The 23,169-nt window shown below is 48.2% G+C and overlaps 2 protein-coding genes across 2 annotated transcripts in view; both read right to left on the reverse strand.

The window, feature by feature from the left end:
- Positions 1-205: 205 nt before the first annotated feature.
- TMEM42 (transmembrane protein 42) lies at positions 206-21,458 on the reverse strand. The gene is made up of 4 exons (XM_051962347.1): positions 21,431-21,458; positions 19,015-19,410; positions 3,639-3,784; positions 206-2,483 (listed from the first exon to the last, which is right to left on the reverse strand). Exons 1-4 carry the CDS (start codon positions 21,456-21,458, stop codon positions 2,343-2,345), a joined length of 711 nt encoding a protein of 236 aa, XP_051818307.1. The 3' UTR covers positions 206-2,342.
- The window catches only part of KIF15 (kinesin family member 15), a 50,016-nt gene continuing 48,097 nt past the window's right edge, over positions 21,251-23,169 (reverse strand). The window contains exon 35 of the mRNA XM_051961832.1: positions 21,251-22,905. Within this exon, the coding sequence (XP_051817792.1) occupies positions 22,819-22,905 (87 nt within the window). The 3' untranslated portion in view covers positions 21,251-22,818. The remainder of the gene's footprint in view (positions 22,906-23,169) is intronic.

The raw sequence follows: 23,169 nt of genomic DNA on the forward strand, positions 1-23,169 counted from the left end.
GGAACATTCTTCCAGCTCAATTGTTCCATGTTTGTGTCATAGAAATGATTGGGAATCACACTTTTTTAAAGTTTAGGCACAACAGAATATAGCATTGAGACATATGAACTAATCTCTAAATTTCTTTTGCTTTTGTCATAAATTTCCTTTTCTCAACATGAAAATTTTAATTCTTGCTTTAAAAAAATAGCAACACAACAACAACTCTTTTTGATTGCTAGATTTATTAAGCACTTACATGCTAGACACTATACTATACAAATACAAGCAAACAAGTCAGTTCCTCCTCTCAAGGAGCTTACATCCTAATGCAGGAATACAACACATAGAAGGGGGCTGGGGTGGGATTTGGGGAATCAAGCGAAGGGGAGGCTGCTAAGCAGGTGGGGCAGGTGGAAGAGAGCTGAGCATGAAGCAAGCACAGGCGTGGTTAGAGCTCTTCAGGAAATAGGGATCCTGGCCAGGGATTCACCAGTGAGCTGAGGAGGCCCCAGAGCGGTGTCAACTGTATGTTTATCAATTTTTTTTAAGAATTCCGTTTTATATTTCTTGGAATACTCATTATAATTACATCCCATACTTCCTTGAACAATCTCCCTGATTTTGTTTTCTTGGGGGGGGGTGACTTTGTTCCTTCATACCCGAAGAGAAAGATGGAGCCAGACTGTGGAAAGCCTCCCTAATATACTTTGGGGATGTTCAAATCATTGTCGGAAATGCAAGTGCTACAGAAGAATTAAGAGTAAATTTTGATTATCTTTTGAAGGTTGTAGACAGTGGAAGTAGAATCCATAATTACTTTGTACGGATTTGTATTTAGCACTTTATGCAGTCTACAGTAACATTCATATTGTCTAAAAAAGGTGGGATAGTTCATTTTTTGTCTTGTATCACCAATACTTAATGCTGTGTTTGGCACATAGTAGCTTAGTAAATACTTGTGGAGACCCCCTAGCAGGTGCACCTGACATCTGAATCCTTTCCAGTCCGGCTCCTACCTCCCTATTTGGCCTTATTTCCTACAACCTTCTTCCATGAATTCTCCCTTCACTCAAACTAAACAACTAGCTATTCCTCACTCCTCCATTTGCCAAGTCTTTCTTCCCTATGTACAACTCATTTTCTTCACTTCTTCTTTCTGAAATCATTAATCAACTTGGTAACCATTTCCTCTGTGTAGATTTTCTGGATCCCTCCTCTTCTTCTTCCTCAAAATTCCTTATGGCACAGTCTTCTTCCTCCTCAAAATTCCTTATGGCATGGTCTTCTTCCTCCTCAAAATTCCTTATGGCACATTATCTTAGACCAGGGGTTCTTAACCTGGGCACCTTCTTGAATATCTTATGATGCATTGTCTTAGATTAGGAATTCTTAAATTGGGTGTCCATGTATTAGTTTGTTTTAATCTTTTTTTTTTTTTTTTGATAACTGAATGTCAATTGAATTTCCTTTGTAATCCTATGTAGTTTATTTAATTATTTTAAAAACTCATATTCTTAGAAGGGACTAATAGGCTTTATCAGCCTGCCAAAGGGGCCCATGAACCAAAAAAGGTTAAGAAATCCTGTTCTTAGATCTTCCCTTTGCTTTTTTATCCCTCCCCTCCTTTTTTTTTCGGTGAGAGAGGGAGAGGGCTTTTTAATCACTTTCTACTCAGTATCATTCTTCTTTGTTCCCTCTCAAACAGACTACATATACCTCCAGGGCATGGAACGGCATGGAATGGCACAGTCTCACGGTTTGGTTTCCTCAGGGCCTGGTCTCGTCTAGGTGCTTATTAATTGTTATTGGCACATATATCAATACCAACTGACCTTAAATCCCATGAAATTAAGATTTAGGGTTTGTGATAAACATACTTCTGGCATCACTGGAGCTCCGCAGAGAGAACAAGAAAAACTCAGACCCAAGGTCAACCCCAAGGTCAGCCTCCTCTATTCTGTCTAAGATGCCCCAAGGAGAAACACTCACCAGAGGCAAAGCCTCCTCCTTGGATCTGTCCCCTGGAGACAAGGAACAGATCCATCTGAACCACAACTCCAGCAAGAACTCCGCTTTCTCCCTGGGATTTCTAGACATCTAGCAGAATTTCCCAACCGAGTCAGAAGCACAAATCTGCTTGCCAGAGGCCTAGAGACATGAGTACACCCTGCCTGAAGAGATCCTTGAAGCATGATTCAATCAGATGGTGTCTAGCATTGGTTTCTTCCATAGATAGGAATTAAAAAAACAACAACAACAACAGAACACAACTGCTCCCCCAGAACTCGGTGGCCTTATGGAGGCCGGGGGTCCCGAAGGGCTGACAGCAGCACGAGGAACGGTCGCCTTCGGGGGGGGCCCTACTGGTTCTTCTTTTCCTCGAGCTCCTCGTCGGCCGACGAGCTTATGTGCATCAGTGCCAGTCCATAGAGGATCAGGACGACGCCAGCCCACCACATCACTGCACAGTACTCTCCATACAACAGGTAACCCAGGAAGGCCTGGAGGGGCAGAGGACACAGAGGAGGGAAAACTCATCCTTTTAGCCTCTCTTCTTGGGAGACCTGGACTAGGGCTCTGGTACCCGGTGACTCCTCCTCAGCTAATTTGGGGGCTGCTATCACCCTGAGCCAACTTGATCCCATGGGAGCCCTGAGGCTCCATCTCTCACCTTTGCTTTCTGCCATCCCCCCCAGAAGATTCTTTGGGCCGTGCCCTTATTGGAAGCCAGAGTGCAAAGCTGTGAAGCCTTAGGAAATGGGAACACAGGATTTTGGATCTGGTGCTCACAGGACTTCAAGTGTCCTTCAGTCCCATCACCTCATTTTGTAGATGAAGAGACTGAGGTCTATGAGAAACCACACCAGGAGTCAGACCTAAGACTTGAGCCCAGGTGTAAGATCTGGGCTCAGAATCACTGCCACAACTGCCTGCATTCTTCCTTAGCTTCATTCTGTTCCTCTGAAATGGATGGGTCAGAACCAGCGTCTCCCTGCCTGCTCAGAAGTCTCAGAAGCACAGTCCTGCCATTGATCCAAGGACCAATCCTCCCTAAAGCATCAGGTGGGGTAAGGCCTGAATGCAGCTGGTCCCAAGAGCAGGACTTGTTTTCATCACCATATTTAGTGAGCACCTACAGTATGATGCTAAGCATTTAGGATATAAAGACAAAAGAAAACAATTTACCAAAAAATCACCATTGGTTCCTGTTCTCAAGGAGCTCCTGCCACAGTCTGCTAAAGGGGAGAGGACTTAGGATATGGCTCAGGGATAGTATACTCACATCAAGGAAGTCAGCAATCTTCAGAGAAGCAATAGAACTTCCTAAGTTCCATTGGATTCTCAACAAACATGTATTTTTTTTTCCTAATCCAAATCTGTGATTCTGAACTCCCTTTCCTGATGCATAATAATTCATCTAGAGTAGAATCTTGGGGAGCTGAAGGCTGCTCCTTATGACAAAGAACCAGCCCTGGATTTTTCATAAGCCCCTTCCCTTCTCCTACTCCTCTCCTGCTCCATCCTCTCCAGGTCTAAATATATGCTGGCTCCAGGACTGGCCCTCTCTCTGTCCACTACCCCACACCATTTTATATTTCACAGGAGAAATAGAGCTCAGAGAAGCTCGGCACACTGGACGAGCCCTGGTCACTCACCGAGGCAATGATGTTAGAAGCAGTCATTGTCAATGAGGCCGTGGCAGAGGAGGAGGAAATGCTGAGCGCTTGGAAAAGAAGGCCCACATGAGGGAATTGCTGACAATCATCAAGGAAAAGGCCATCAGCCGGAACATCAGGGTCAGCTGCAGGGGAAGAAAAGAGGCCTACAAAGTTCACTGTGAAGGGGCAGGAGCTGGGGGGTCGGAGGGATGTTCAGAACATTTTCATGCATGAGACACTGATGTCAAACAGAGGGTCTCCCAAGTCCCCCCTCCAAGTCCCAGCTCCATAGGAACGCCATTCTGGCCCAGTGATCCCGGAGGACAGGACCAGCAAGAGATGCTAGAAAGCAGCTCCTTAGTCCCTGTCCTCAAGGAGCTATTCATAGGGAAATAGGACGCAAGCACAACACTATCACACAAACCAGAGCTGCAGGAGAGATCGTGTACGCTGTTTTGGAAACCTTAGATGGAAACACTTGTAGTTATTATTCTGCCGGCGGCAGAAATGCACCCCTGAAGGAGCTATGGGTGGAGGGATACAAGAGTACAACGACCTGCAGACTATACCGAGATTCTGCCGCAGCGTCCTTGACCTGGAGGGAAGGTCCTCCCGGAGGAGAGTGACAGTCCACCTCAGACACAGATTCTGGAGCAGGTGAGTTTAATTCAGTGTGGACAGTCATCTTTCCTTGAGAAAACCTCCCTCCCACCCCGGAAAAAAAAAATCCAGTTCCACTGCAGACCCGCAGTGATCTGTCACCCACTCTCAGCAACACTTCGAGAGAGAAAAGAGGGAGGAGTCTACCTCCAAGGAGTCAGTCCCCCTAAACCTCACCTGTAGCAGTTCCATTCCTAGGGGGAGCTGCAGAAGGATCGCCTCCCTCCCCGTTTAGTTCTTCTTAGAGGGACTGTTGTAAAGGGGGCACTGCAGGAGGGGTCCTTCCTTCCCCCATCTTCAGAGCTACTCCAAAGATGTCCCTTCCCTCTTCCTCTTCATCAACCTGTTAGTCCAGCTCTAAGGGGACATTGAGGAGGGGGCCGACCTCCGCTCCACCATCTCTGCAGACCTACTCTAAGGGGACGCTGCAGAGGGTCCTTTCCAGGTCCCTCCTCAACCCTCAAACTCGCTCCAATGGGGTGCTGCAGAGGGTCCTCTCCAGTCCCTTCCCCACCTTGCAGACCCGCTGCCAAAGGGTAACTGCTCACACCGCACATCTACTCGGAGAGGGCGCTGCCCAGGATGCCCCCTCCCCACACGCGCGGCACCAACAGACCTCGGGCTGCCCCTCCCTGCCCGGGCAGCACCCTGGACAGCGGGCGCCCAGCTCTCGGCCAGCCAGCCCCTGCCGGCACCCGCCCAGTCCGCCTGCCCGCCGGCTCGGCCCGGCTCTTACCCAGGCCTGCATGGCGGGCTCTTGTTCCTGCTCCTCCCCCTCCGGGCCCCGGGACGTCGGCTTCAGGGCCAGCTTGGCGAAGGCGGCCGCGAAGGCGCCCAAGCCGCCGGCCGCGATGGAGCAGAAGGCCGAGCCCCAGCGGAGCCGAGCCAGGGCGCTGGGCCCCAGGATGGCCGCCATGGCGGCGGGCACTGGCACTTGCAGCGGGAGCGGGAGCGCGAGCGCTATAGGGCCAGAGCCGGAGTCGGAGCCAGGAGCCGAGGCCGAGCCAGAGCTGGAGCCTCTGCCTGGGTCCCTGCCGGTGCTACGCCTTCTGCGGCAACCACGCCCTCGCGCCGCCATTGGCTGACTGATTCACGTGACTTCTGCGCCACAGTGACAAGCGCGAGTGAGCTCACCCAACTCGGAGCCCAGGGCTTCTCCTCCTGCCCCGCCTCTCGTTGCCTCGTCCCCACCATGCCACGCCCTCGCGGCGCAGGGTCGGAACTAGGAAGAGGGAGGAGGGATGTTGGTGTTCGCATCTCAGAGCATCCTCAAGATGCTGGAGGTGAGCCTGGGGACGTCTGGTCCACTGCTCCTTCTGTCTTCTACATTCCATTAACGCTTTTTCTTTTGTCCCAGTTCTTTTCTGAACTCCCCTCCCCCCTCCGCATCCCAACACTCGGGGAAGTTGTAAAAACCACCCCTATTTCTAGAAAAGCAACCCTTCGTGGCTCCTGACTGCAGCCACACTGCTAGTCTCCCACACCTAGAAGGAAAACATAGAGGAGTATCTTTTTCCCCAATCCAAATATCCCAAAGCTCGCAGGCAGCATGTCTGGATCCAGGTCTTGGTGCCTCCAAGACCAGTACTCGAAGTTTGCTCTGGAATTAGTGATTTAGGTGCTTTTTGTTTTTTCATAGCCCAGATCTCACTTAGGGCCCGAGATGATAAAGGTAGATGACTCACCCAAAGTCATCCAGCTCTCAGGGGATCAAAGGCAGGACGTGAGCCCCCGCATGCTCCCCACCTATTACTCATCAGAGTCAGCCTTGACTCTTCCCTGCTCCCCATCCTACTTTTTCACCTTTTCTTGATTCTGTCCCTTCTCTCTGGTCACACAGCTATATTCCCTCAGAAGGGGCTCTTCCTATACTATTGGTCTTGCCTCCAGCCTCTTCTCATGGTCTTCCCCACAGTCTGGCCAAGAACAAATCCTGAAGACAGGCTTGACCAAGTAATTTCCATGCTATGCAAATGTCTATGGCTTTCTATGAATTTTAGCATAAAATATTAACCCCATTTCATCATTTAAAGTTCTTCACACTTTGGCTCCATTCTACTTTGGGAGAGTTATTCAATACTATAGTCACACATACTGTGTTCCAATGTGCTTTCTATTCTGCACAAATGAGAGTTCATCTGTTTTCATGCATTTCCACAGACTAATGATGACTGAACTCCCTGCATCTTAGAATCCTTTTCTCCCATTCAAAGTTTAGCTCAAGTGCCAGCTCCTCTAAAAAGCCTACAAGCTTTTAATCCTTTTGATACATTATGGCTCACAAGTAGGTTCTTAACTTTTTGTTGTATGAACGAATTAATACCTTAGAGTGAATAAATGAAGAATTGGCCTACCATTTCTGACAACTTGCCATCCTTTGTGGAATATTGTGAATTAAAAAAGGGAGGAAAGGGATTAGGACAAAATCCACATTAGTGAGTAAATAAGCATTTATTAAGTACCCACTACGTGACATACTGAAGGTTGTCCTTCAGTATACCTTCTGGATCCCTAAACAAGGACCTCCCAGTGTAAAAGGGAAGGACACATAGATGAAGCATCATTATAGATTTAGAGCTAGAAAACACTTTGGAGGAAATTGAATCCAACCTCCCCACTGTGAAGAGTAATTAAGACTCACATAGTCACACAACTAGTGCTTGAGTTAGATTGAAACTCAGGACACCAAATTCAGCCCTCTACAAACTTTGCAACTTCACAGGCAACATAAAAAAAAAGATGTGATGCTCTGTGAAAACAAGCCAAAGTATGAAAAATCACCCAAACATAAAAAAGAGATGTGATGCTCTCTGAAATCACCACCACCAAGTTAATGATTTTTGAGTTCCAAAGCCAAAGTATGAAAAATCACCCAAAACTATAGCCCTGTGGAAAACAATCTACAGCACAAGTATCCCAAGAATTGGCAAAAGCTGCTACCTTCTATTCTAGGTTATAACATGTTTCATCACTGACAGTCATCTCCTGCTGTGGAGCTCAATGGAGAAGGGGCAGGATAGATCTAGGAGAGGACCAGTAGTATACAAAGAATGTGTGAATGCCAGTTACCACAAAACAGGAATGAATCTCAGCAATACTACATGGATATCTTTTCACTTTTCTCCATCTTCCCTTGGATTCTTCACTCCTATTATTCTTAAATCACAGCGCAGCTCCAATCACTGTCCTACTCAGCAAATTTCAATGTTTTCCCATCACCTACAGAGCTAAATATAAAACCCTGTCAGGCAGCCCAAGCTCTCCATTAGGTGCTCTTTCCTTCTTTTTCAGTCTTCTCACACTTTACTTGCCCTCACATATTCTATGCAGTAGCAAAGATCTCATTGCTTTCCACCCCACGGGATACTCTACACCCGGATGTTGGACATTTTCACTGGCTATTCCCATTTCTCTCCTCTCACTTTAGTTTTTTCCCCTCCTCCCTCTGCCTCTCTCGAATTTCTCTTTCCTAGTCTCCTTATGTCTTGATGTTTCTCTCTCTTTCTTTTTTCTTTGATTTCTCTAAAATCCCAGAAAAAAAATCCTACCTCATACAAGAAGGCTTTGCCAACCTTTAATTCTAGAGCTTTCTCACTGTTGATTATATCAAATTTGTCCTGTACATATCTTTTTTGCATTATTTGCATGTTATCTCCCCCATTAAAAGCAAGGATTGTTTTTTGACTTCTTTTGTATCCCCAGCACTCAGTAAAATGCCTAGCACATTAGTAGGTGGTTAATGAGTGTGTTTGACTGACATACTTTCAGTAGATTCTTGCAAACAAAGAAGCAGTGAAACCTAGGATCCCAATATGAAATCCTGTTGGAGTAGAAATCTGTTGGAAACAAAGCCCTCAGGATGCTCCCTGGCTCAAACACTGACTCCTTTCCTTTCTTCCATTTCCAAATCTTCAAGCCATTCAAGCAACTGGTGTCTAAGCTAGAAGGATCTGCAGAAATCATCCAATTTAAACACTAATTGCTTTACAGAATAAAGACCTCCTTGACAAGAAGTCTTTCAGCCTTTTTTTTTTTTTGAAAAGCTAGAGGAGGAGAATTTCATAATGTCTAAGATAATCTACTCTATCTTGGAAAAGATCCAGTTATTTGAAATTGTTTTCCTTTTGTCCAGGGGAAATCTTTTTCACCATTCATCCAGGTAGTCCCCTAGGTATGCAAAAACTGAGGACAGCCAACCTAGTCCAATCTCTCCCTTATCTGATTTCCCCCTCAAATGTTCCAGGTTAAACATTCTTCCTTCTTTAATCACATTTTCATTTGATTGTCAGTACCCCTTATCCTAATTGAGCCTTGGATGCCCTCCAGGCTATAGACAGCTCTTCCAAAAATATGGCCATAATAATGTAAGAACATTAAAGCTCTTATTGCTTCTTGCAAGACCTAACTCAGTATGGTGGACATTATGCCAAGTTATCCTCTTCCGTCATTTCGATGGCTCCCCCCATCCCCAGTCTGGTTGCTGGGGGATATAGAAAAAAAGTCCAGCCCACCACAGTCAGCTGATTATGAGGAGGCACTGTGGAGGGATACATCAGAGCGTCTTTTATCCTCAGTGCCCAACCGCGGGGACCCTGCAGGGGGTCCACTCCCTCTTCTCTGCTCTGAGTCCTTCGAGGGGACGCAGCAAAGGGTTCCGCCCCCTCTCTTGCAGTCCTGCTCGCAGAAGGTCTCTCCATCTCACGGTACTAGTTTGAAGGGACACTGCGGAGTGGTGCACCCTCGCCCCTCCCTAACCTCAGGCCTACTCCCAGGAACGCCGCAGAGGGTCCTCCCCAGTCCCCACCCCATCTTAGTACCACTCCGAAGAGGCTCTATAGAATAGTCCTCTCCAATCCTACAGATCCGCTATGAGGGAACACTGCAGAGGGTCCTTTCCAATCTCCTGCTCACCTCTAAGACCCGCTCCGAGGGGATACTGCGAAGGGTCCTCTCCGGCCCCTCCCCACCCCGCAGACCCGCTCCGATGAGGTGCTGCGGAGGGTTTCCATCTCTGCCTCCTCCCCACCTCGTAGACCCGCTGGAAAGGGGCGCTGCCTAACGCCCCCTCCTTACACACGCACAGCACCAACAGACCTCGGCCTGCCACTCCCCGCCCGGGCAGCACCCTGGACAGCGGGGGCCCAGCTCCCAGCCCACCAGCCCCTCCCGGCACCCGGGCAGTCCGCCTGCCCGCCGGCCCGGTCTTACCCAGGCCTGCATGGCGGGCGGGTAAGAAAGCTCTTGCTCCTGCTCCTGCTCCTCCTCCGGGCCCCGGGACGTCGGCTTCAGGGCCAGCTTGGCGAAGGCGGCCGCGAAGGCGCCCAAGCCACCGGCCGCGATGGAGCAGAAGGTCGAGCCCCAGCGGAGCCGAGCCAGGGCGCTGGGTCCCAGGATGGCCGCCATGGCAGCGGGCACTGGCACCGGCAGCGGCAGCGGGAGTGGGAGCGCGATGGGGCCCGAGTCAGAGCCGGAGCCAGGAGCCGAGGCTGAGCCCGAGCCTTTGCCGGGGTCCCTGCCGGTGCTCCTTCTTCTGCGGCAACCACGCCCCCGCGCCGCCATTGGTCACCTACTTCACGTGACTTCTGCGGCACAGTGAAGAGCACGAGTGAGCTCACCCAGCTCGGAGCCCGGGGCTCCTCCTTCTACCCCGCCCCCTTCTCTCAGCAGTTTTCCATTGGTGCGGACCTTGGCCCAATACAAGACTCAGCCCCCAACGTTTGAAGAACCACCTCTTACAACTGACTGTAATCTCCGGCCTAGGATCCTAGAGAAGAGCACTAGCGGCGGTGTAGCCCTGGGATGCGTCCTATTCCAAAAACAGCTGCAATATTGCTCTTGCCCTCAATGCCTTACAGTCATTAATAGGGATAAGGGGATGCAAGATGCAAATATGTTAGCAACCCTGACTTGCAGAAAGTGGGAGGGTAAAGGAAAGATCCTCACTGACAAGAAGATCCGATCATGAAATGCGTCACTAAGAACACTAGAGAAATGAGGTGGAAGGCGAATATTATAGTTGTGGGGACAGCCCCGGCCATGTACGCAGAGTCTGGATGTGATCCGTGTAGAAGGAACAGCAATGTGTGCAGTGTAGTCTGCAGTCTGTATTTATCATGTGTGGGGATGTGAAGAAACCTATCCAATGTGGGAAAATAAATAGAAGTCATTGGATTTTGAGTAAGGGGTGAAATGATCAGAATGGAGCTTTAGGAAAATCCCTCTGTCAACTAAGTGTTGGTGTAGATGTTAGTGGGGAGAGCAATAGCCCGCTGCAATGGTCGGGAGGAAAGGCTGTTGATATCTGAACTAGAATGACAGTTGTGTGAGGAGAGGAAAGGAGATACGAACATGAAATGTAATGAAGATAAATCAAGATTTCATTGCAATTGAGATATATGAGATAGGTGCCGGTGAGTTGTGGAAAACACGGAGGTTGGGAGACATTAAATGTCTTTCTCAGGACAGCTAAGTGGTGCAGTGGATACTGAATTCAAATCTGACTTCAGACCCTTAATTTCCTAGCTGTGTGACCCTGGGCAAGTCACTTAACCCTAATTGCCTCAAGCCCCCCTACCCCCAAAAAAGAAAAATGTCTTTCCCAGAGGCATAGAGTCAGTATGGGTTTAAAGAGGACTTAAACCCAGCTCTTCCTCTTTCCAAAACCAGCTCCCACACCTGTCACAGTTACTTACCTTATGTGGTTTTTGTTTATATTAGAAATTTTACTTGCAACTTTTTTGGGTGGTTTTTGGGTGGTCACTGGGAGGCATATATGTTGCCCAAAGCCACAGACCTATCATGTGTCAAAGACAGGACTTGAAGCTAGATCTTCCTAACCTTGTAACCTGTGCTCCCAACAATAAGCAAAATAGCATTCTTGCAGGATAACTATAACTCACCACACTTTATTACTCTGCACATCCATTCATCCAGTCTGCTCAATCCTATTTCCACAATCTTTCTTGCATCCATCCCATTTCTCCATTCACACAGCCATTCCTCTAGTCCACACACTCTTATTGTTGCTTAGCAGTAAGCTTCCTAACCGGTCTGGCCTCCAGTTTCTGCTCTCTCCAATTTAATCCCGACTTGGTTGCCAAAGCAATACTGCTAAACAACAGATTGCACCAAGTAATTCCTATGCTATAAAAGATTCCGTGTCTCTCTGTTGATTCTAGGACAAAATATAAATTACCATTTGGCATTTAAAGCCATTCTCACAATCTGGTTCCAGCTTCCTTTCCAGGGTTATTATACATTACATCCATACACTACATCCCAGTCTAATTTCTATTCCTTATACATGGCACAGCTCTTGTCTACACGCATTTGAACAGCCTATTCTGACATGACTGAAATGGATTCCCTCCTCAGCTTCTTTGAATCTCTTCCCTCTCAAGCTCTCAGATCAACTTTTTTTCCTGACAAAATCTTTTGGATTCTACCAGCTACTAGTGCTCCCAAATAAGCACTTTGGCGATAGTAGGTGTTTAATGTTTATTGAATGGATCCCCTTGGGATACAATAATAAAAATAATTTAAAAACCATTCTGGTCATAGCAACACCAGAAAGTGGCACAAGCTCCTCCCAGTTGTTTCCTTTTTATTCTAAGGTCCCAAATGATTCATTATCCAGACAGGAACCTTCTGTTCCAAAGACAGGATGGACAGGTATGCTAGTATGGACTAGCATGATCAAAGAGCCATTAGATGTCAGTCAGATCTAAAGAGGGGGAACATCAGCAATAGGTTTATTTTTGCTTTATGAGTAACTGTCAGTCCATCCTGTTCTTGACTCTTTTTAGCACAATCTTAGAAAATTAGAGGCAGCAATAAAACTCAGAATCTCAATATGAAAATCTGGACAGATTAACTGGGAACTGGGGACTTTATAATTTTCCAAGGTTCAGACAGACTCGGGCTTCCCTAACTCCATAGATTCAAGACTGTTCGAAAATTCTGAATCGGAATTAAGAGTCTGCTTACGTCATCCAATTTAACCTACGCCTAAAATATTCCCCTCCAAAACATCCTTCATAAGAGATGTTTTAAACTTTTTTTGAGACTCCTAAAGATGAGGAGCACTGTATTTTACAAGGCAATCAGTTCTACCCTGGGAAGGTTCCAACTATTTGAAACATTTCCCAAAAATCGGGAGGAAATAAAATTTCCCCACCTTCAGCAATGAGTCTTAGTACTGTTCTCTTGGGCCAAGCAAAAGGACCAAAACTACTCTCCTTCCACCTGATATACCTTCATCACACGGCGATTAATGTGTCATGTGCCCTTGTTTTCTATTACTAGTCTTTTCTCTAGGTGAAACACATCTCCCATCTCCTTTTAATCGAATTTTCATTTGGTTGCCAGTGACTCCTCCCACCCCACCCCCACCTTCCCGATTTAGCCTTGAATGTCCTCTAGGTTAGCGATGGTTCTTGCCTCAACTATGATCACCACAATAGAGCAGAATTATCTATTCGCCCTTCCTGACCTTTGATGGTAAGGGACTTGATCAAGCCATACCTCCTCCCTTCATCCCTGTTCCCTCCAGGCTTCCCCTTTCCCCCTTTCCATTCCTGCTCAAAGGGTAGAGGCTGTGGGTGGGGTGAGGTCCTTTCTGTCCTCATCAGTCCGGCTCCGAGGAGGTTCTGCTGAAGGTTATGATGCCCTTTCCAAAGCCCCAGCACCAGTTCCGCTTAGGGTGCACTGCAAAGGGGTCCTCCCTCCCTCCTTCTCCATCCCGCAATCCCACTCCGAGGGGGTGCTGCAGAGGTGTTCTTCCTGATCTGACAGCTTTTTTCTCCCCACCCTCAGTCCTATTCGGAAGGATGCTCCCCAGTTCCCTCCCCAATCCGTGACCTATTAGAAAAGACTGCAGAGTAATAAACCCCAGCCCCCTCCCCACCTTGCAATCGAATTCGAAGGGAGCGCTGCGAAGAAATTCGCCCTGCTCCCTCATCCATTTCCGCTCGAAGTGAGCTCTGCAGAGGAGTCCCCAGTCCCCTCACCATCTCATAGTCCCCCTCTGAGGAGGCTCTACAGACCAGTCCGCCCCAGCCGCCTCCCCAACCCCGCAGTCCCACTCTGAGAAGACCCTGCACAGGGGTCCTCCCTGTCGCAGCCCCTTCTCCTCCCCTCCCTGAAGTACCGCTCTGAGGGACACTGCAGAGGTCCTCTCCAGCCCCCTCGCTACCCCGAGAGGGCGTTGCAAAGGGATGACTCCCCAGCCTCCTCCCCACTCCCAAGAGCAGCTGCGGAGGGCTCCTACCTGCCCCAGCCCCTTCCCCCCACTCACAAGGGAACTGTAGTTCCTCTCCAACCCCCGCCCCACCCCGCAGACCCGCTCCGACGGGGTGCTGCGGAGGGCTCCTACCTGCCTCTGCCCCCGCCCCCCTCCCAGACCTGCTGCAGAGGAATGACTGTCCACCCCACACATCTATTCAGGGTGGGGAACGCTGCCCAGGATGCCCCTCCTCACACGCGTGGCACCAGATCTCGGGACTCCCTCTCCCCGCCCGGTCAGCACCCTGGACAGCGGGGCCCAGCTCCCAGCCCACCAGCCCCTCCCGGCACCCGGGCAGTCCGCCTGCCCGCCGGCCCGGTCTTACCCAGGCCTGCATGGCGGGCGGGTAAGAAAGCTCTTGCTCCTGCTCCTGCTCCTCCTCCGGGCCCCGGGACGTCGGCTTCAGGGCCAGCTTGGCGAAAGCGGCCGCGAAGGCGCCCAAGCCGCCGGCCGCGATGGAGCAGAAGGTCGAGCCCCAGCGGAGCCGAGCCAGGGCGCTGGGCCCCAGGATGGCCGCCATGGCAGCGGGCACTGGCACCGGCAGCGGCAGCGGGAGCGGGAGCGCGATGGGGCCCGAGTCAGAGCCGGACCCGGGAGCCGAGGCCGAGCCGGAGCCTTTGCCAGGGTCCCTGCCGGTGCTCCGCTTTCTGCGGCAACCGCGCCCCCGCGCCGCCATTGGCTACCTGCTTCACGTGACTCCTGCGGCACAGTGAAGAGCGCTAGTGAGTTCACCCAGCTCGAAGTCCGGGGCTCCTCCTCCTACCCCGCCCTCGTCCCGCCCTCGAGGCTCAGGGTCGGAGCTAGGAGAAGGGAGGAGGGATGCTGGCTTTCTCATCTCAGAGAATCCTCAGGATGCAGGAGGCGACACTGGGGGAGTCTGGTCCACTGTTGGTCCACTGTTCCCTTCTGTCCTCTAGGTTCCCTTGATGCTTTTTCTTTTGCCCCAATTCTTTTCTGAATCCTCCTGCCCCTCTTCCCCCCAACATTCGGGGAAACTTCCTTGCTCATACAATTCTTAACAAAACCAGTCCAAGAAAAAATTGCACTTCCTGGCTGCAAATCCACCTTTCCCTCTCACTTTCCCCTTAAGGTGTCTTTCTTGATGTCAAATTGAAGGCCAGATGTTGGAGGTTACTGATCCAAGTTTTTCTCTGAGGATTAGATCTTGTCCAGTCATTTCTCCATCTTGATGCCTCACTTAACCAACATAAAGAGTTTGTTTTGGAAGAAACCAGGAGCTTCAATCTTGGGTGTCACCCAATAGCTCCATGTTCTTGGATAAGCCATTTCCTTTCCTCTTTATTTTGCCTGTGAGATGATAGGTTTCTAACGTCCATTTCAATTGTAAAATGTAGAAGTCTCTAGTTTTTTTTTAATAGAAATTTGTGTGAACCTCTTGTTTGTCCTCTACTAGACTGAAGTGACAGACCCCCGACTTACAAAGGCATAACCCTCTGACACTGACCAGCTCGATGCTATCAACAGCAGATCTGAAACATGGACATAGGTCACTACAAAAGGGCAGAATATGGTAGGGGAAATAGTGTTCTAAATTGAGGGCTAGCATGTCAGGTAAGTTATTCACTGAGACTTGAAGTTAAAAGTCAAAAATGAAGAGGGGGGAAATCTATAATATGGATAAATGGAGAAAATCAGAAGAAGTGTTCATGTGTGAGAAACCTCACATGGGCCAGTAAAAATAAAGAAAATGCAAGATGAATGGAAAATTACAAAGTGCCCAAGTTGTAAAAGACTTTAAATAACAGAGGACTTCAAATTTGATTCTGTAAGTAACAGGGAGCCACTGAAATATATTGAGGGCAGAGTTGACATGCATTGAACTGACCTTTAGGGAAATATAACCAGGAAAATAGATTGCATTCAGAAAAGCCAGGAAGAGCAATTAGAAGACCATTGAAGGGCTATAGGAAAGGTGATGAAGGTGTTAAGTAGGGTTGTGGTTTTGTCTATAGAGAAGAGGGGTATATAGAAGAGATGTGGCAAAGGTCAAAATGACAAGCATTGACAAAGGTTGGATGTGAGGTGAGTGTTCTCCAGGAGTTAAGATGACACCAAAACTTCTCTGAAGCACACTGAACTTTTCTTCCTACCTTCCTGTCCAGTTCTGATTGTTGTATCAATGAGTTACTTACCTTATTTTTTATTGTTAAATTTCAATTTTCATTTGCAACTTCTATGAAACTTATTGTGTAAGAGTTATTTGGATTCTGCCACTGGAAACACAGACTTTGCCTAGAGCTCAATGTCAAAAGCAGGACTTGAGCCCAGACGCTTCTGATCCCAAGGCCAGCCTTCCATACACTAAATCTGTCCTGCAGCCTCACAATCTCTATCATCATGAACTCCCCACTTTCCTTCATTCTCAGTATCTAATCCTTTCCCGAATCTGATCACTTCTAATTCCACAAACTTTTCTGCCCCCTACCATCAATCCACTAACACAACCATTTTCCTAGGCCAGATCCACTTAGCAGTGGCCTCCTAACTAGTCTGGACTTCAGTACATCCTCTCTCTCCAGTTTATCCCCCTCATGGCTGCCAAAGCAATAGCACAAAAGACAGGTTGGATCATGTATTTCTCTTGCAGTTGATTTCAGTGCCTCTCTACTGGCTCTAGGACAAAATAAAAATTACTATTTGGAATTTAAAAGCCCTCACAATCTGGCTCCAGCCCACCTTTCCAGGGTTATTAGACATTACATGAATACAATATATTCCAGCTTACATTTTATTCCCTGTATATTACAGTCTATCTCCTGTCTCCATGCATTTGAACAACCTATTATGACATGCCTGGAATGGATCCCTCTCCTCAATCTCTTTGAATCTTCTCTTCTCTCTCAAGTTCTCAGATCAACTGTTCTCTCTGACTTAAGTTTTTTTTTTAGATGCCACCAGATACCAGTGCTTCCATAAAGTATTTTGGCCATAGCAGGTACTTAATTAATGAATATTCTTGGAATACAAAAAAATTTCAAATAAATGAACAATCAGCCTATCCCTTCTGAGATGTTGCCAGGCATTGTTGTAGAATACTATGAACCAAAAGATGACATTAGTGATTGGGATAAAATCCATATTAATTAATCAATAAGTACTTATTAAGTTTCCATTATTCAACAAGCACTGGGTATAGTAAAAAAAGAATCTGTCCCTTTCTTCAATAGCCTTACATTCTAAAGAAGGAGGAACTATACATTTAGAGGGCTTTAGAGGCTACTGAATCCAATCCACTTAAAAATAAACAAGGAAACTGAAGATTTACAGAGATTAAGTGATTTGGCCATGGTCTGAAAGATAAATGATGCTGAAACTGATCTTCCCAAGTATAAAGCACAGTAAACACTACATTGTTTACTGTCCAAAAAGACTCCTCTTCTACTCTCGTGCCAATTTAAGTGCTCAAATTTCCAAAGCCAAAATATGAAAAATAATTCCACACTACTGGAGTATACAGAAGCAACAACTGGCATAAGCCCCTCTCAGAGGTTGGTGTCTTTCTAGTCAGTTTAGGATACAAACTGGTTCAGCACGCAAATATCCAACTTCTGCTGCAGAGTCCAGAGATCTGGGTGAAAACCAGTTGGTGCCAAAGAATCACTGAGCTCTAATTGGAGAGAAGCTCGGCAATTTCCTCTGGATCAAGTGATTGAGTCTCCTTTCTAACCTGTGGGATTTTCAACACAAGCTTAGAAATAGAAGCAGGCAAATGAAACCCAAGATTTATCTACATAAATCTTGATAAGATAAAAATCTCAAAAGGGAACAAAGACCACGAAGCTCAAACAGATTCATTTGCCTCGATCTTGATTTCTTCATGTATTTTAAGTACCTGGGTTAGAATGATCCTCAGATTTCATTCAGTCCAGTTCACAAAGGGCCATCCCCTGCCAGGAGATCCTCTAGTAGGAGGACTCCCGAGACAGGAAACTACTTAACAAGGTAAATGGTTCTACTATGGGAAAGCTCTAATTGTTTGAAAATATTTTCTTTTATTAGGATGAAATAGGTCTTTTCATCATGCTCACAGAGAGTCTTCCTAATTCTGTTCTCTCCAAGCACAAGGCGTCTAAACGCCTCTTTACCTGATATCCCTTCAAATGTCCCAGGGCCATGCCCACTCCTAGTCTTTTCTCTAGGGTAAACATTGCCCCTTAATCAGGTCCTCATTTGGTAGCCAGTGCCATCCCCTTTCTGACTGAGCCCTGGTTGTCTTCCAGGCGACGGCTCTTCCTTAAATATGGCCCCCACATCAGAACAGAAACATCAAAGGGCCTTTATTTTACTACCTCACACAGGATGACTGGCACTGCACCAAGCCCCCCTCCTCCCTCTTGCCATTCCTCAGGCTCCACCCCTCTTAGTTCCCTCCTCCTTCCTTCTTGCTCCAAAGTCAGGCGCCCGTCCCACCCTAGTCCTGCCCCCTAGAGGGTGCTGTAGAGGGCCCGCCCCCGCCTCAATCCTGCTACGATGTGGGCTACAGTGCCAAGCTCCAGCCTGAGTAAGTCCTGCTTGAGAGAGTGATGCAGAGGGTTCACCCCGTTCCCTCCCACTCAGTTCGGCTCCGAGAAGGCGAAGCACAGAGGGTCACCCCAAGCCCCTCCGCAGTCTGGCTCCGAGAGGCACTGCGGAGGGGGTTGGTCCCCGCCTCCACCTCAGCTGTAGTCCCACTCCGAAGAAGCACTGCAGAGAAATCCTCGCCTCCGCTTTCCCCGACTGACCTCAGCCCTCGGGAGAGCACCCTGCAGAGGGGTCCGCTCCAACCCCCTCCCAATTCCGCAGTCTGGCTCCGAGAGGACTCTCTGATGCAGCTCCCTTCCCACTCCTCAATCACGCTCCGAGAGACACTTCAGAGGGTCCTCTCCCGCCCCCTCCCAACCCTACAGACCCGCTCCAAGAGGACAGCGAAGAGTCCTCTCCAGTCCCCTCTTCTCTTGCAGCTCCGCTCCGAGATGTCACTGCAAAGGGGTCCTTTATGCCGCCCGCAGCCTCCTCCCCACCCCGCAGACCCGCTCCCAGAGTTCTGCAGGGGTTTGGTTCCCCACCCCGCAGACCCACTCTAAGGGGGCGCTACAGAGGGATGACTCCCCAACTCCCTCCACCCCAAAGACCTGCTCCGAGGGGACACTGCAGAGGGTCTTTTCCAACCTACTCCCCACCCCGCAGATCCGCTCCGATGGGTGCTGCGGAGGACTCTTACCTGTCTCTGCCCCTCCCCACCTCGCAGACTCACTGCAGAGGGGTAACTGTCCATGCCCGGTTCTCACACCCGCGCGAAATCAAAACACCTCGGGTTGCTCCACCCCTCTCGGGCAGCACCCTGGACAGCGGGCGCCCAGCTCCCGGCCCGCCAGCCCCTCTAGACGCCCGCCCAGTCTGCCTGCCAGCCGGCTCGGCTCCGGCTCTTACCCAGGCCTGCATGGCGGGCGGGTAAGGGAGCTCCTGCTCCTCCTCCTCCTCCGGGCCCCGGGACGTCGGCTTCAGGGCCAGCTTGGCGAAGGCGGCCGCGAAGGCGCCCAAGCCGCCGGCCGCGATGGAGCAGAAGGCCGAGCCCCAGCGGAGCCGAGCCAGGGCGCTGGGCCCCAGGATGGCCGCCATGGCGGCGGGCACTGGCACTTGCAGCGGGAGCGGGAGCGGGAGAGCGATGGGGCCTGAGCCGGAGCCGGAGCCAGGAGCTGAGGCCGAGCCGGAGCCTTTGCCCGGGTCCCTGCCGGTGCTCCTTCTTCTGCGGCAACCACGCCCCCGCGCCGCCATTGGCTGCCTGCTTCACGTGACTTCTGCGGCACAATGAAGAGCGCGAGGGAGCTCACCCAACTCTGAGCTCGAGGCTCCTCCTCCTGCTCCGCCTCTCGTCGCCCCGTCCCCACTTTTCGTCACTCCGCCCCCGCGACTCAAGGTCTGGGGTAGGAGGAGGGAGGAGGGAGGAAGGAGAAAGGAGGAAGAGAAGGAGGAGGAAGGAGAGATGAGAGAGGAGAGAGGAGAGAAGCTGTCTGTCGTTCGCCTCTTAGAGCATCCTCAGGGCCGGACCCAGGACCGCTGACCTCGGGGCAGGGGGAGAAACCCCTCCGGCCCCTATGCTGACAGGCTCCTTTTTGGCCGCATCCAGTGTTCTTTCTTCCTCTTTCCTTCTGCCTACTGTTCCAAGCAACGCTCCTCGTTGCCTCTACAGCAACTGCTTTCTATTGGCCACGCAGCCTCAGCGCGCCCTCCACTCCCGTCCGTGACGGCCCGTTTCTATGCGCGTATTTCCCTCCTCCTTGGAATTGATTCTCGCGGCATCTCCCAATTCCTTACTCTCTTGAACGCCCAACTGCCAAGTGAAACCCTTGCCACGGTCTACTAGAGCTAGTTATAGTAACCTGGCACTTAAGTGCGCCGTGTGTATTCACCTCTTGTTGCGTCACGTGCAAGCGCAGTTCCATCCCAGAAAAGTTGCTGACCCTTATTCTCTATGTTAAAGGACGCGCTCGGGCTGAAATCCTGAAGGAACTTTCTAGGCCCACGTGGGATCGCCAGTCCAAAGGCAAAACTCCTGGACGTGGGTGCAGCATCAAGATTAGTTTTAAAGGCCAATATTATTGAAACATTAGAGCACAATCTGAGCGTAATCTAAATCCCGAATTTACTTAGGCAAACGTCAAGCACCTACTATGTGCTGGGCACCAAGTGCCGGAAATAAGATGCACAAGTCACGCCCATTCACAGCTGAAGTTACTGATAACATTTCCTCTACTACTTCAGTGACTCACAAGCCGAGTCCTGACACTGCCTCACAAACTTGGGATGTTTTTTCAAGGTATAGTCTTAGTGATATCTTTTGGGGCTAGAAGGCTGGTCTGGTGCTCCCTTCCTTCCTCCAAGGCATCCTGGAGCTGTAGCTCAGTGTGTGGCTGTCTCCTGTGCATACCAGCTGTGCCCTTGAGAAGCAGAATGCAGGCCAAGCAGGAGCCCGACTACCGATTATAATCAAGTACTTCCATTCCATTTAACACACATAAACCTGCACTGCTTCTTTTAGATCCTTCTGATGTGCCACTGACAAAAGTGTTGGAGCCTGGTTCCGCACCCCACTTTTCCTTTAAGCCCAGTGGTGGAGTGTTTTTTTGGGAATGTAGGCTGTTATAGCAAAAATGTAGTTTGTATTATGGCTGCAAAAGTGGAAACCAGGTATGAAAAATCTCAACGTCAGAAGAATTTGTATTGATCTTAGGGGCAACAGCAAACCCCCGGAGTTAAACTAGAATGCCCGTGACATGGCAAGGCAATGGCTTTGAGACACTCACTTTTAACAGCTCTAGGAAGAGTGAAGAGACCCAGAGCAAGTGCATCAATGAGGTGATGGCTAGTCACAGAGAAGGGGAGGACTGGCAAATGACTGGATATGTTGGGTCAAATGCCCCTGCTGGTCCACATGGGTGCTCAGGACAAAAGGCAGGATGAGTGGCTTTATAGCAGGAAAAGAATGACTGCCGAGTTTGAGGGCCTTGTGGGACACTCAGCTCATAACACTGAAAAGGGAGCTGAGGTTCAGGTCAAAGGCCAGGACTAGGTGTAGATAAATATGGAGATTACATTTATCTTGTAATTATTCTTAGCCAGGCCATCTATGTATGCTTGAGAAATAACACACATACCAACAAAATCATTAGAAAATTGTCTGATACAAACTTTATTTTAAATTCTAACCTGAGATTTCACAATTATCATCTAAAAGACATAAAACAAACACAAACGAAATTTGCTAAGATCCCTTAAAGATTTCATCATTATTCTTTTCTTTGGGTGCTAAGGAAGATGATTCTCTCCTGGTGGTCTGTCTTCCCACTTTGAAGCCAGTAAAGTCTGGGGTCCATGTTGTCCCTTCCTGATGAGTCAGGCAAGATGTAAGTGCAAAGCCTGACCTAAGGGATTTCAATCACCAAAGCTTAAGGGTAAATTGGATGAGTCCTGAGGAACTGATTATTTGCATCAGTCGTGCTTGATGACATGTGTACATATCCAATACAGCTGGTTAGGGAGTCAAACTATGAGATCTCTAAGGGTCTGCTCATGGACCCTGGCCTGGAATTTGCTATGCCTCTTTAAAGGCTCTATCTCCAGAGGGAGATGGCAGGAAGAGGGCCAGATCTGGCTACGTTTCATAGTTGTCATAAAAATCACAGAACTATATGAATATTCAAGGAAACACATGTGCATCTCATACACCTGTTTTTACATAATGAGCTTCAATAAGAGACTTATAGGGACAGCTAGGTAGTGCAGTGGATAGAGCACCAGCCCTAAAGTCAGGAGGACCCCAGTTCAAATCTGGTCTCAGACACTTAACACTTCCTAGCTGTGTGACCCTGCGCAAGTCACTTAACCCCAAATGCTTCCGGGGGGGAAAAAAAAGACCTACAATGGGAACAAGCCAGAAAACCAAAGGTGTTTTCCATTCATAAGAATAAGAATGACAAAATAATGGACCCCAAAGGGAAGAATTAGGTTATTCTGTCTAGAGAAATGTATTTCTGCATTAAATCAAAGCATTAATCAAGTGGTTCTTATACATATGTGAGAAATTAATCTGCATGGGGAGGAGGGGAGGAAAGGAAAGAGGAAGAATATCACTTTCCCCCCACTGTTTAAGGTACTGGTCAGGTACCTTCTTTCAAAATAACTTTATTCCCAGATAATTGAGAAAAGTATACATTTTCCAATGTTTTATTTATTAGTTTCACAGATATACTTTGCTAGTACATAGTGCTAGAAGTATTTTCTGCTCAACAGATGACAAATAATAAAAATCTCGTCAAATTTTGTAAACATGGTGAATACACCCAATAAAACCAGAGGCGTTAAGTAATCAGAAAAGCTGCATTTGAACATTCATAGAAAAAAATACTAGAGAAAAGAGCAGACTGAGGCACACTGAGTGACTCCCACAACCCATATACTAGGAGCCTCAAGTAAAAATGAAAAACAGTGGTAGCACCAAAGTCTCCATATAAACCACAGTTATAGGCTGGGTTTTATTTTCAAAATGAAAAAACAAAACAAAACAAACCGTCTCCAACATTTCAAGTTGGAAGGTATTTTCCAAGCACCTCGAGATGTAGGAATTGGAATGGCATCGGAAGGCTTCTGAAAAGGAGACAAAATGCTCCATTATACTTTGAGCTGCCAGTTCATTTTTTATGACAAAGGAAACAAACTCCTAAGCCATGATGACTTTTAGGGCATCTGACCAGAATCTCGACAAATCTCAAATTTCCTGCTTTCTTTTAAAAAGATATTTTCCACACGCAATTTTTCAGCTTCCTGAAATGAGAATATAAAAAAAAAATGAAGCTCCAATTTTCACAAAATTACATGTGCTTCTAGCACCATTAAACTTAAAACATTAAACTACTAAAACTTTCAGTTTTCAAACTACCTTTTAAAGAGAACAATTAAAGTTAAATGCTTGATAATTAAGATAAGGCAGGAAGCATATTTGTTGTACAATATGACAAGGATCTAATAAAACTTAAATATTTTAAAATGCCTTGAAGTGATTGGGATTTTTTTAGTCTATATCAGTTC

This window comes from Antechinus flavipes, chromosome 5 (assembly GCF_016432865.1).
Source record: "Antechinus flavipes isolate AdamAnt ecotype Samford, QLD, Australia chromosome 5, AdamAnt_v2, whole genome shotgun sequence".
NCBI classification, from domain to species: Eukaryota; Metazoa; Chordata; class Mammalia; order Dasyuromorphia; family Dasyuridae; genus Antechinus; species Antechinus flavipes.

What these genes read in the sequence shown, in the direction of transcription:
- TMEM42 (XM_051962347.1), bottom strand. Translation starts at nt 21,458, where the DNA reads ATGGACCCCAGACTTTACTGGCTTCAAA. An exon ending in CAGACTTTACTGGCTTCAAA is followed by an intron (nt 19,411 to 21,430) that starts GTGGGAAGACAG and finishes GAGTTGGGTGAG; the next exon opens with CTCCCTCGCGCTCTTCATTG. An exon ending in CTTCTAACATCATTGCCTCG is followed by an intron (nt 2,484 to 3,638) that starts GTGAGTGACCAG and finishes CTGCCCCTCCAG; the next exon opens with GCCTTCCTGGGTTACCTGTT.